Source organism: Phaseolus vulgaris, chromosome 4, assembly GCF_051622355.1.
Source record: "Phaseolus vulgaris cultivar YP4 chromosome 4, ASM5162235v1, whole genome shotgun sequence".
NCBI classification, from domain to species: Eukaryota; Viridiplantae; Streptophyta; class Magnoliopsida; order Fabales; family Fabaceae; genus Phaseolus; species Phaseolus vulgaris.
This window is the reverse complement of record NC_143501.1, coordinates 47,085,126-47,097,869: the sequence shown is the minus strand read 5'-3', so window position 1 is coordinate 47,097,869 and position 12,744 is coordinate 47,085,126. Positions and strand designations below refer to the sequence as shown.

The window sequence follows — 12,744 nt, the reverse complement described above, 5'->3', positions numbered from 1 at the left end:
TACCAACTATATATCAATGATATTAAGAACAAGAATGAAACATTGTTTAAGTATCAAATGAATGAAACATTGTTTAAGTATCAAATGTTTTTGTTATTTGAAATTTATTTATTTTTAGTTTAATACAAATATTCCTCTTTATTGTTTAATGCTTTGTTAATCAGTATTGTAAGATCATTCATAAAAGTATTAATAGACTTTTGACATTAATATCCAGAGTTTTTAAATATATTCCTTCAATACTTTATAAAATATTGCTAATTTTTGCTAATATTCTTCTGTAAAAAATATAGATATACTAAAATCCAACTCTTTAGCGTTTTTTAAAACAATAAAAATTCCAGAAGAATTTTCAAGGGAAAAATTAAAGTACAACATTTCATAAAAAAAAGTTATTATTACACTTAAAATATGGAATAATTAAAAAAATTCTAGCTATTTAAAATATTCAATAAAATTTCTTAATAAATATTCTTGAATGCTTCTGAACAAATGCTTTAGATTAACATAAAAAAAGAGTTAAGCATTTACTTTTTGTTGTTTTTTTTGAGGAATTTGGTGTTTGTTTATGTGAAAGGAGAAGAAATAAAAAGAAAAGAAATGGAAATTATGATGTTGGGAAAAGAACCAAACTAAGGTTGCTGTTATGTCGCTTCAAAAGAAAAAAAAAATCTTAACACATAAGGCTATATCTTATTTATTTTTTAATATTTTATCTCAATTTAAATAATATAAGAATCTATTTTATTATTTCTATTTTTCTTATTTCTTTATGTACTGCTTTTGCTGTAGCATCTAAACAAAAAGTTAGAGCAATTCTTTACATAATTTTTATATTTTGATGGTTATGTATTATTAATATATTTATTGATATTATTAATTGGTAAATTATATAAATAATTTAAAGATAATTATGGTACAAATTAACATATAACTCTTTTTTAATATTTTTTAAATTATATATTTTGTGAATTTAGAATAATTAAATCTGAAAGACTGTTTCTTCCTGCACCTCCATATCTTCTTCTGCTACCTCCATACACAACATGAAAATATATTTTTATCCTTCTTGTGTCACCTCTATAGATTAGTTTTCGGATTATGTAATCCAGAAACTCATTTGAAAAAAGACTTCCGGATTATATAATCCAAAAGCTAAATAAAACTTCCGGATTATGTAATCTGAAAAGTAATCATGCATCTGAAAAAAGGCTTCCAGATTACGTAATCTATAAGTTAATTACAAATTTAAAAAATAACTTTCAGATTACATAATCTAGAATATTATAGAGAGACACTTTTAGAAATTCGAAAATTTATGGAGGTGAGAGAAGAAGGTATGGAGGTTCAGGAAGAAACAGTCAATCTGAAATATGGAATGAGGTTAAGTAGCCCAACCCAATTCTGTAACCAGCCCAGCCTGTTGCCAGTGGCTCAACTATCAATGGATTTTCTTTTCTGATACATAAAATGCATTTAAGATCATAATAATCAAATATAATCAATATTCATCTGTAGTTCAATTTACACACAATAAAAACATTTACCATAGTTCCACACATTTGAAACTTGAAGTTTGTTCATTTATGCCCAGTATATTTTAAATTCTTAAGAGAGCTTTATAAATTTAATTCAGAAAATATATATTCTCGCTTCATTTTGTTCAATATATATATATATATATATATATATATATATATATATGTGTGTGTGAAACCAATTACAATTTTAAATATTATTGTAAATTCTTATATTTTAATTATAATATATAAGTTTAGAGTGATATTCTTACTCTCCTCACAATTAACTTATTATATATTTAAAATGTAATATATATTTACATATGTGTATTTATTTTTTTTTAAATACAAAGTGTTTATTCATTATTTTGTTTAAAAATAAACATGGTTGAATATACTAATAACAAAATTTTGTGATAATTATAATATTGGACAATGTTTAAATGATGATGATATCAGAGGTACTAAGAAATAAACTTTACACCTAACTCAATCTTATAAGACGGATTTTTAATATGAGTTTGCACCCATTATATGTTATGAAAGGTTTTCAACACATTTCTCTCATGTCTAGACCTGTCAACTTGTACGTGACATTATATATTTATGGAGTGATCTGATAGTGGGTAGCTTGATAAGCCCAATATACACTCATTAGAATAAACTTTAAATGACTCTGATAACATATTAGAAAGTGAACTTAAACCTAACTCAATCTTACAAAATCTACTCAAAAGATGAGGTTTGTTGTATCGATATGGCTCGCACGATTGATATTATGACTCAATACCCGATCCAAACCGAACAACACGACGACAACGAGACTGATTAATGATCCAACGTTTGTTAAACTCCTTTTATTAGACTCATTGATGACAATGAGTCCACAATAATTGTATAAATTAGCAAATATCCCAAAGAATCGGGTACACAATCATCTAATCCTAAATACTGAGTGTCGAATGTTAAAGTCTGACTTAAGCATCAAAGTACTTTTTGTGGGTATCATCTGAGTCCAGAGTTAGCGAGGAGGAGGAATGGAAGAACGAGATAATGAGAATTCAAGTGAGAAGAATGAGCAAGGTGCAGATTGAGCGATCAAGATGTTATTACCTCTAGTCAACATGGGATCTTCAACAAAAAGATTTAAATGAAGGTGATAATATGAATAATGATGATAGTAATTGTAATGATAAAAGTGTAAATATAGTTAGAATATTAATAACAATAATAGATGTATATTTACCAGTAATAAAAAAAATCATTATCAAAGTAATGAAAGCACACTTATCATCTAAAACTAAAACCTATATTCTTAAATATTAAATTTTTATTTCTTTTTATCAAGAATGTAAAAGTGTTTGAGAATGTTGGAGATCCCACGTCAATTAGAGATAATGATATTTTACAGTATGTAAGTGAGTAAAAATCCCACCTTATGAGTTGAGTTTGATTTAAAATTCACTTCTTAATATGATATCAAAGTCATTTAGAGTCTATCTTATCGAGAAATTGTTTGACTGATCAAGTCATCCGCTATCAGGTCGTTATTGAACTACCCATTATATACTTACATATATGAGTTAACAACCTTGACGTGAGGGAGTATCTTGAATATCTCATACATATCAAATAGAGATAAAGATAATAAAGATATTTCAGTGCAAATATCACTTTATAAATTTGTATAAGATTGAATTAGATTTAAAATTTACATTAATATGAGAATTAAATTAAAAATTATTTAAACTTCTTCTTCCCATATTTTTGTTTTCCTTAAAATAACATGTTTTATTTTAAAATTTGTTGTAAAAATACCAATAACCATCCTGAACATGACATAAAATACTCAAATATTCACATTCATTAAACACTCCACACAAAAAATAATCACTAAATATTTAATCCCGGTTAGTTTTTTCTTTTGACAACTCCAATTTCGTGTTTTATTAAATGGATATAAAATTAACTATTGTTGCAACAAGAAGCATATACTCTCTATACATTCCTATTGTCTTCGAATTACAACTTAAAATTCATTGTTAACAAGGTTTTTTATTTTCATTAATCAATAACCAAATGTAGAACTTGCATATTACAAAATATTTTCAATAGTTTTTTTACTACAGTAATAGAATGAAAATTTGAGTGATGATGGTGATGTGTAGAAGAATGAAAAAAGAAATAAAACACATTTAAAATGGGGCAATTTGCAGAGAAAGAGGAAAGAAGATGCAACTAAGTATATAATTATTTATGCTGCGCTGACTGAGTATTGGTCTAAGCAAATTTGCACATTTTGCATCTCAAAACAATTTTTTTAATATTTCTTTAATATTAGAATCTCATAAATGTTTTTAAATGTTTAGATTAGATTTTAAGATGGCGTGCAGACATTTTGTTCCTTTGCACTCTTCATTTTCCATTTCCAGAGGTCAAGAACCCTAACAGGTGCTGCTCCTTTCCTTCTCTGCTCAAACATTTTCTAACCCTTTTATTTTTTCCTCAAATCTTCACATGGGTTCTCATCAAAATCTCTTTTTTCTCCCATTTTCCCACTTCCATTTTAATCTTTGATATTTTTTATCTGCTTTGTTTTTACCGCAAAGATCTGATTTCTTAACCCTTTTTTTCCATGCTAAAAATGGATCTTCATCAAAACCCAGAAGCTGAAATCTCTGGGGCAGGAGGTTTTGCATGTGTGCATTTGTGAGATTTGTGTAATTTATCCCCTTTTATGGTTTGACTTTATTTGAGCTAAAGCAAAGGTGAGTTTTTTTAGGTCATTACAATCTGCTGTTTTTGTAGTTGTAGTTGCTTCTCTTTCTGTTTCCCATGTTTAATGTGATGTGTTATGAATTGTGTTGGTTTGTTAGGAGAATGCAATGGAGTTGGATAATCTGTGAGGATATTTAACATAGTGTACATTCACTGCATTGTATTCCTGCAAATAGTTTCATCATTTGGTGTTGTGATGGATGGTGATAATGGTCTTAACATTCGTAATTGGGGTTACTATGAACCGGCCACATCGTTTAAGAGCCACCTGGGGCTGCAGCTGATGTCATCCATGCCGGAAAAGCCTTTAATCGGAGGGCGCAATGCTGCAGTTTTATCTGGTACTAATGGGGCATTTCACCACAGGGACATTGGTATGTCCCAAACTACATACCCTATGGAATACATGAGGGATGCTTGGATGAGTAGTCAGAGAGAGAAGTATATGAATATGATACCTACAAATCATAACTATGGTGGTATTCCGGAGACTTCTTCGGCACATCATATTCAAATGATTCCACCACCGGAATTGCCGAAGGAAGAAAGGGCAGTGGAAGAGGAACCTGTTGTTGAGAAGGCAAGTGGGGGCACTCGTAAGAAGAGACAGAGCCCCAAGGTGCCCAAATCTCCCAAGGCCAAGAAGTCCAAGAGGGGCCCTCGTGTGCCAAAGAATGAAAATGCTCCCACAGTTCAACGTGCAAGGGTTCCCAAGAAAACTACTGAAATTGTAATAAATGGAATTGACATGGATATTTCTAGCATTCCAATCCCTGTTTGTTCATGCACTGGAGGTCCTCAACAGTGTTACAGATGGGGCTCTGGTGGTTGGCAATCTGCATGTTGCACAACAGGGATGTCAGTGTATCCTTTGCCTATGAGTACCAAGCGGCGTGGTGCTAGGATAGCTGGAAGGAAAATGAGTATAGGAGCGTTTAAGAAAGTTTTAGAGAAACTTGCAGCCGAAGGTTATAACTTTTCTAATCCGATTGATTTGAGGACTTATTGGGCAAAACATGGCACCAACAAGTTTGTCACTATTAGGTAGGTCTCCTCTATTGTCAACTAGCTTCTTATTCCTTTCACTCTGTTTGTTTTGTATATATATGTGTATTGCCCAGAGACTGAGGCTTCTTAGGTGGTTTGTAGTACAAGAATTTTCGAGCTCACAAGACATTTCCTGTTCTTTTCTAACTCTTCCTATGTTATTATCATCATTTCTTTGGATTAAGTGCATGGGAAAGTTCAATCTTTTGGTTGGTCCTGAAAGGGAACTAGCTGATACCATCTTCTTTTATTGATATCTAGAAGTAAAATTTTGTCGGTTCATGAAATTTCTGGTGTTTAAAAGTTTTATCCTTCTCTTTTTTACTTCCAACTAATTATGTGTGTTCAGTTGTTCAGTGTTGTATAAATCCATACTTAGTTCGAATGTGCCTATTTTAATGACTGAAAGCTACGCTCTACTTGAAAACACTGCACAACACTGTTAAATTGCAATGTGTTTAGAGATGGTCTGATTCCATGAATGATTCAGCTTGTTTTTGAAGATGCTGACTGGTCTGAAGTAGTAAGTAAATGCAACATTGACTGCTTTTTCAGTATATTTTTCGTTTTACTGTTTTTCTAAGTAAAATGAATGACAGTGTTCTACTTCCAAACATCATTAGTTCAACAATTTGATTGCTGAATCATTTATACTATTTCCTGGTAGATGCAATTCAGCTTTTAGAGAAACAGGTTTAGTGAACATTGTGTGAAGATGGTAGAAACAGGTTGTCATTGTGGTAGAATTTTGTTTTCATGCCCCGATTATAGAATAAAAAAGAAAGTTTAAGAAATTCATGTCTTGTATGTATTAGCCAAAATCATTTTTATGCATGCTTTATGGTCTTTTACTCTGTTCAAACTAAAAGTGTGAATGATACTGTGGCTTGTTACATGAAGCAATAGAGTGACTATTATAAGGCTGTGTGGTTGATTATTATATGCAAAATCAGCAAATTGCAAAGAGCAGCTCCAACTCCAAGTAGTTCATTATTTCAGTTTCATTGAACTTAACAGCAATGCTGAACTGTTTTTAAATCAAAACAAGTGATATTCTGTTGCTTATTTTGACCAACTTTGTTTATTTAAGTAACATTTATGACTGAGTGATGTTTTAGCAATAAATAATTTCAATTGAATTTATTTAATCAATTCATCATGATAAGAAGATAAGAACAACACTAAATTTTGATATGATGAATTAAGACTCCAAAATGACTTTCTTAAGCACCTCAATAAACACTTAAGTGATGAGAATTAGATAGTCCAAATTTAAGTATATTTGTTCTCATGTCTAATGTAAAAAATCATACTATTTTTGGTGTTTAATATTTGATGAATATGAATTTGGTTCTCATCTTCATCTCAGTGATTAAACTTGTGTCCATATTTTCAGAAGTATTTATTAAATATTTTAAAAAATAAATTTAAAATAAAAGCATGATGTTATGAAAATTTAAAATTAAAAAGATGCATATCTTTGTTCTTTAGTGTTAAATAATAACAGCATAAATTTAAAATGTTTTAATAATTTAAAATGGAGATCAATTATACTTATATACATATACTTATGGTATATCCCATTTTAAATATTACCTATATTACACATGAATTCTCATTAACATCAAGATAAACTTCAATACCAAAATTTATTTGACATCTCTATGTTTTGAACATGAATAGAAGTATTTTTGACATGAATTATAATCAAGTTGTAACAACTTTATGTGAATTTTCACATGTTGGATAATACTATTATATAATTTAGATTTAATCACAAATTAATATATACAGTTATTAATTTTTCTAAAAAGAATTTTTAAATTAAATTTAAAATATTTTTAATTAATATTGAACTGTCCGAAACTCATTTTAAACTCCTGTATATGGACAATACACTAATTCTGTAGAAAAGTTTTTTCATATTGACCTTAAATTAGATGATAAAGACTTTTAATAACATACTCTTTAATGTGGATTTTTATTTTTTTATCATAATTAAAATGTAATAAATACACTTAAAATTATGCATAAAATAAAACTCATAACAAAAGAGACTTGTGAAATTTTGTATTTTTAATAAATCTCAGGCAATGTCAGACAAATAATGCATTTAAAAGGTATATGTTAAATAGTGTTGTAAATACTTTTTAATGTCAATAATAAATTTCTTAAATTTTATTGTAATTGCTTTAAAAAGTATATTTTATTTAATTTTGTATTTATTGACATTTTTATTGATGTGAAATCATGGAATATATATTCTTAACGAGGAATGCTTGTAAAACTACTTAAACATAAGTTTTAAATAATATTGATATTTTAATATAATATATGCTTTTAGTTTAATAAAAAAATACTTCTTCACATGTACATATATAAAAAAATGCATGTCCCGCAAACATAACGTTTCTGTTTTTGTTTATCTATCTTTTTCGGAAATCTTGACTTTAAAAGATAAATAACCGAAGATGAAAATAATAACGTAAATCATTCTTATAAATAAATATATGAAATATAAAATATTTTATTGCTCATTAGTTTTAATAATGAATGCTCAAAGTGAAAAAAAATTAACAGATCAGAATTTGTTTATCTCATTATTGAACAAGTAAACGCATAAATTAAATTAATATATATTATGCAAGTACTAATACATATTATTAATTATTTAAAAGAAATTTCGTTTGATATTATAATTTTATAATAAAAATTATGATTTCTTTTTTCAATGGGAAATCTTTATTTTAAAATATAAATAATTTAAAAGGGAAGGGATAATGTAGATCAATATTTTAAACACTTACATGAACTTGAACTTTTTTTTATTAATCATTGATTATTATAATGAATATTCAAATTGAAAAAAAATTCTGAATGATCAATAAAAGTGACAATGTTAATGTTAATGTCAAGGACAAAATTACCCTTATTTTATATTACACATATTTTTAATCGATACATTATACAAATAATTTCAATTTTTCTTCATTTTCTTTCTTTTCACTTTTTTTCCCTCTTAAACCAAATATTCCACAAGGATGGGCATGGATACTTAAAAACAAATTAAAGGAAATAATATCACTCGAAATAGAGTATGATAAAATGCTATAAAGAAAAAGCATAATAAATTAATCATGAGAAAATTAAATTACATTTGAACAGATTTATTTTTTGACTCCTTCAAAATAAAAAATATATAGTTTCTTGATTTTAAAATATACATTTATTGCTTAAAATTTATTGTGTAGATGCTAAAAACCATTTTTAAAAAAATATAATTCTAGGAATTTAAAATTTAGAGACTAAAATGTATTATTTTAAATTTTAAAAACAAAAGTGTTTTTTTTTTTAATTTGAAAAACCAAAACCAAATTTATCTTAAATTTCGAAACCTAAAAAATAATCTAATTGAAAACTTAATATCATTCTATTTTAATCAATTTCATTCTCATCCATCCATCTAACTAAGGCTCATGGTTATCATACAAAAGCTTCGGTTTTTCACCATCAGAAAAGATGCAATCACTGATCCTTTCTTAAATAAAATATTTAATCAGAAAGCATGGATAAAACCCACTCACTAATTTTCTTCCTGAATTTTTTGTTCCTTGACTTTACCATTTACATCAGATTAATCCATAAACTTTATTACTTACTGTCAATTTAGTTCTTCAGTTTAACCACATATTGTCAGTGTTATTCTAGTCATGAATTTAACCACATTTTACTATTTTAGTAGAACTTGTTTGATATTTTGAAAGTACTTTTGACATACTAAAATAACAATCACTGATTTAGTAGATGCTAAAATGATAGTAAATGATTAAGTTCAAGAAGTAAGATGGTAGTGACTTAGTAAGTGAATAATTCAAATATCAAAATGACAAAAAGTGTGTAACTTAATGACAAAACTGAACTGACAGTGAATTAACTTTCACAGACTAAAGTGACTACTTGTCCTAAATAAAACTAAGCCTTGAGTCTTCATTTTAGAGTAAACAATTCAAAACAAGAGAAATATACCTTATTATGAGTTGTCAAATTTGTAATAAGAATAATAAAAAATACATATAATTTCAAACAAGAAGAATACAAGATGTTCATATCACTTGTCAAAAGGTGCACATTATCCCAACTTGTATACCACGATAAAGTAGCAAAGGAAACATATGACAATGGCATACATAACAATCACCAACTAACTAGTAATGTGGAACATGTCAATACCATAAATGTCACCTTCCTCACTCGTCCACTCTATCATTCAGCCTTTTTTTTACCCTATCCTATTTCTCACCTTCCTATTTGAGAAACAATGACAACCTGCAATTTCTCATTTTTCTGGTTTACTAACAATCCAGAGTGAGACCATGTAGCTGTAGTATCAAATTTCATATTTATAGACAGGCTTATAATAATCACTCTTTATTGCTTCAAGTAGTAGGCCACAATCTCATTCATACTTTTAGTTTGAACCAAGTCAAAGAGCATAAAGCATGCACTGATTTCGGCTGACAAATACAAGCCATGAATTTCTTAAACTTCCCTTTTTGTTCTATAATCAGGCATGATAGAAAAAAATCTACCACAATGATAACCATCTTATCTTCACACATGTTCACTACACCTGTTTCTCTAAAAGCTGAATTGCATCTACCAGGAAATAGTATAAATGATTCAGCAATCAAATTGTTGAACTAACGATGTTTGGAAGTAGAACACTGTCATTCATTTTACACAGAAAAACAGTAAAAAGGAAACTGAAAGTTGCATTTACTTAATACTTCAGACCAGTCAGCATCTTCAAAAACAAGCTGAATCATTCATGGAATCAGACCATCTCAAAACACATTGCAATTTAACAGTGTTGTGCAGTGTTTTAAAGTAGAGCCTAGCTTTCAGTCATTAAGATAGGCACATTCTAACTAAGTATGGATTTATACAACACTGAACAACTGAACACACATAATTAGTTGGAAGTAAAAAAGAGAAGGATATAACTTTCAAACACCAGAAATTTCATGAACCGACAAAATTTTACTTCTAAATATCAATAAAAGAAGATGGTATCAGTTAGTTCCATATCAGGACCAACCCACCAACCAAAAGATTGATTTTTCCCATGCACTTAATCCAAAGAAGTGATGATAATAACATAGGAAGAGTTAGAAAAGAACAGGAAATGTCTTGTGAGCTCGAAAATTCTTGTACTACAAACCATCTAATCTAAGAAGCCTCAGTCTCTGAGCAAATACACATATATATACACGACAAACACAGTGAAAGGAATAAGAAGCTAATTGACAATAGAGGAGACCTACCTAATGGTGACAAACTTGTTGGTGCCATGTTTTGCCCAATAAGTCCTCAAATCAATCGGATTAGAAAAGTTATAACCTTCGGCTGCAAGTTTCTCTAAAACTTTCTTAAACGCTCCTATACTCATTTTCCTTCCAGCTATCCTAGCACCACGCCGCTTGGTACTCATAGGCAAAGGATACACTGACATGCCTGTTGTGCAACATGCAGATTGCCAACCACCAGAGCCCCATCTGTAACACTGTTGAGGACCTCCAGTGCATGAACAAACAGGGATTGGAATACTAGAAATATCCATGTCAATTCCATTTATTACAATTTCAGTAGTTTTCTTGGGAACCCTTGCACGTTGCACTGTGGGAGCATTTTCATTCTTTGGCACACGAGGGCCCCTCTTGGACTTCTTGGCCTTGGGAGATTTGGGCACCTTGGGGCTCTGTCTTTTCTTACGAGTGCCCCCACTTGCCTTCTCAACAACAGGTTCCTCTTCCACTGCCCTTTCTTCCTTCGGCAATTCCGGTGGTGGAATCATTTGAATATGATGTGCCGAAGAAGTCTCCGGAATACCACCATAGTTATGATTTGTAGGTATCATATTCATATACTTCTCTCTCTGACTACTCATCCAAGCATCCCTCATGTATTCCATAGGGTACGTAGTTTGGGACATGCCAATGTCCCTGTGGTGAAATGCCCCATTAGTGCCAGATAAAACTGCAGCATTGCGCCCTCCGATTAAAGGCTTCTCCGGCATGGATGACATCAGCTGCAGCCCCAGGTGGCTCTTAAACGATGTGGCCGGTTCATAGTAACCCCAATTACGGATGTTAAGACCATTATCACCATCCATCACAACACCAAATGATGAAACTATTTGCAGGAATACAATGCAGTGAATGTACACTATGTTAAATATCCTCACAGATTATCCAACTCCATTGCATTCTCCTAGCAAACCAACACAATTCAGAACACAACACATTTAACATGGGAAACAGAAAGAGAAGCAACTACAACTACAAAAAAACAGCAGAATGTAATGACCTAAAAAAACTCACCTTTGCTTTAGCTCAAATAAAGTCAAACCATAAAAGGGGATAAATTACACAAATCTCACAAATGCACACATGCAAAACCTCCTGCCCCAAAGATTTCAGCTTCTGGGCTTTGATGAAGATCCATTTTAGCATGGAAAAAAAGGGTAAAAAAATCAGATCTTTGAGGTAAAAACCAAGCAGATAAAAAATATCAAAGATTAAAATGGAAGTGGGAAAATGGGAGAAAGAAGAGATTTTGCAGTGAACCCATGTGATGATTTGAAGAAAAAAAAAGAGGGCAAGAGAATGTTTGAGGAGAGGGAAAAGGGAGCAGTACCTGGTAGGGTTCTTGGCGTCTACGAATGGAAAATGAAGAGAGCAAAGGAACAAAAATGTCTGCACGCCATCTTAAAATCTAATCTCAACATTTAAAAAAAAAAGAGATTCTAATATTAAAGAAATATTAAAAAAAAATGTATTGAGATGCAAAATGTGCAAATTTGCTTAGACCAATACTCAGTCAGCGCAGCATAAATATTTATATACTTAGTTGCATCTTCTTTCCTCTTTCTCTGCAAATTGCCACATTTTAAATGTGTTTTATTTCTTTTTTTCATTCTTCTACACATCACCATCATCACTCCTATAGTAAAAAAACTATTGAAAATATTTTGTAATATGAAAGTTCTACATAGGTTATTGATTAATGAAAATTAAAATCCTAATTAGCAATGAATATTAACCTCATAGATTTTATGAGATGCCAACCCGTTTGTTTTAATTAAAATAAAAAATTATTTAAAAAATTATATATATATATATATAACAAAATTTAAGAAAACAAAATTAAAAAATAAACTGGCGAAATTTGATGAAATGGGCCAAGATTTGACCATAACTGGTTGAAGGGTGTTTCTTGCTCTAACTATCAAAATTCTTCCTGCACCAACTTTTAAAAAGACTGTTCTATCTTTTTTTTCTTAAATAACTTCTGGATTGTTTTTTCTGGACACTTTTTCTGAAATATAGTTTCCAGTATT

At 29.8% G+C, this 12,744-nt stretch overlaps 2 protein-coding genes across 4 annotated transcripts; one reads left to right on the top strand and one right to left on the bottom strand.

The window, feature by feature from the left end:
* Positions 1 to 3,734: 3,734 nt before the first annotated feature.
* On the top strand, positions 3,735 to 5,529 carry LOC137837897 (protein BASIC PENTACYSTEINE2). Its single transcript, XM_068647068.1, has 3 exons — positions 3,735 to 3,971; positions 4,187 to 4,288; positions 4,397 to 5,529. Exon 3 carries the CDS (start codon positions 4,495 to 4,497, stop codon positions 5,344 to 5,346), a length of 852 nt encoding a protein of 283 aa, XP_068503169.1. The 5' UTR covers positions 3,735 to 3,971; positions 4,187 to 4,288; positions 4,397 to 4,494; the 3' UTR covers positions 5,347 to 5,529.
* Positions 5,530 to 10,476: 4,947 nt separating this feature from the next.
* Positions 10,477 to 12,278, bottom strand: LOC137837896 (protein BASIC PENTACYSTEINE2). Of its 3 annotated transcripts, none has more exons than XM_068647065.2 (3): positions 12,042 to 12,278; positions 11,726 to 11,832; positions 10,477 to 11,615 (listed from the first exon to the last, which is right to left on the bottom strand). In XM_068647065.2, exon 3 carries the CDS (start codon positions 11,515 to 11,517, stop codon positions 10,666 to 10,668), a length of 852 nt encoding a protein of 283 aa, XP_068503166.1. In that variant the 5' UTR covers positions 11,518 to 11,615; positions 11,726 to 11,832; positions 12,042 to 12,278; the 3' UTR covers positions 10,477 to 10,665. The 3 variants fall into 3 exon arrangements, with proteins under 3 accessions (XP_068503166.1, XP_068503167.1, XP_068503168.1); XM_068647066.2 differs by having other exon boundaries at positions 11,726 to 11,827; positions 12,042 to 12,215; XM_068647067.2 differs by lacking the exon at positions 11,726 to 11,832 and having other exon boundaries at positions 12,042 to 12,179.
* Between the last annotated feature and the right edge of the window lie 466 nt (positions 12,279 to 12,744).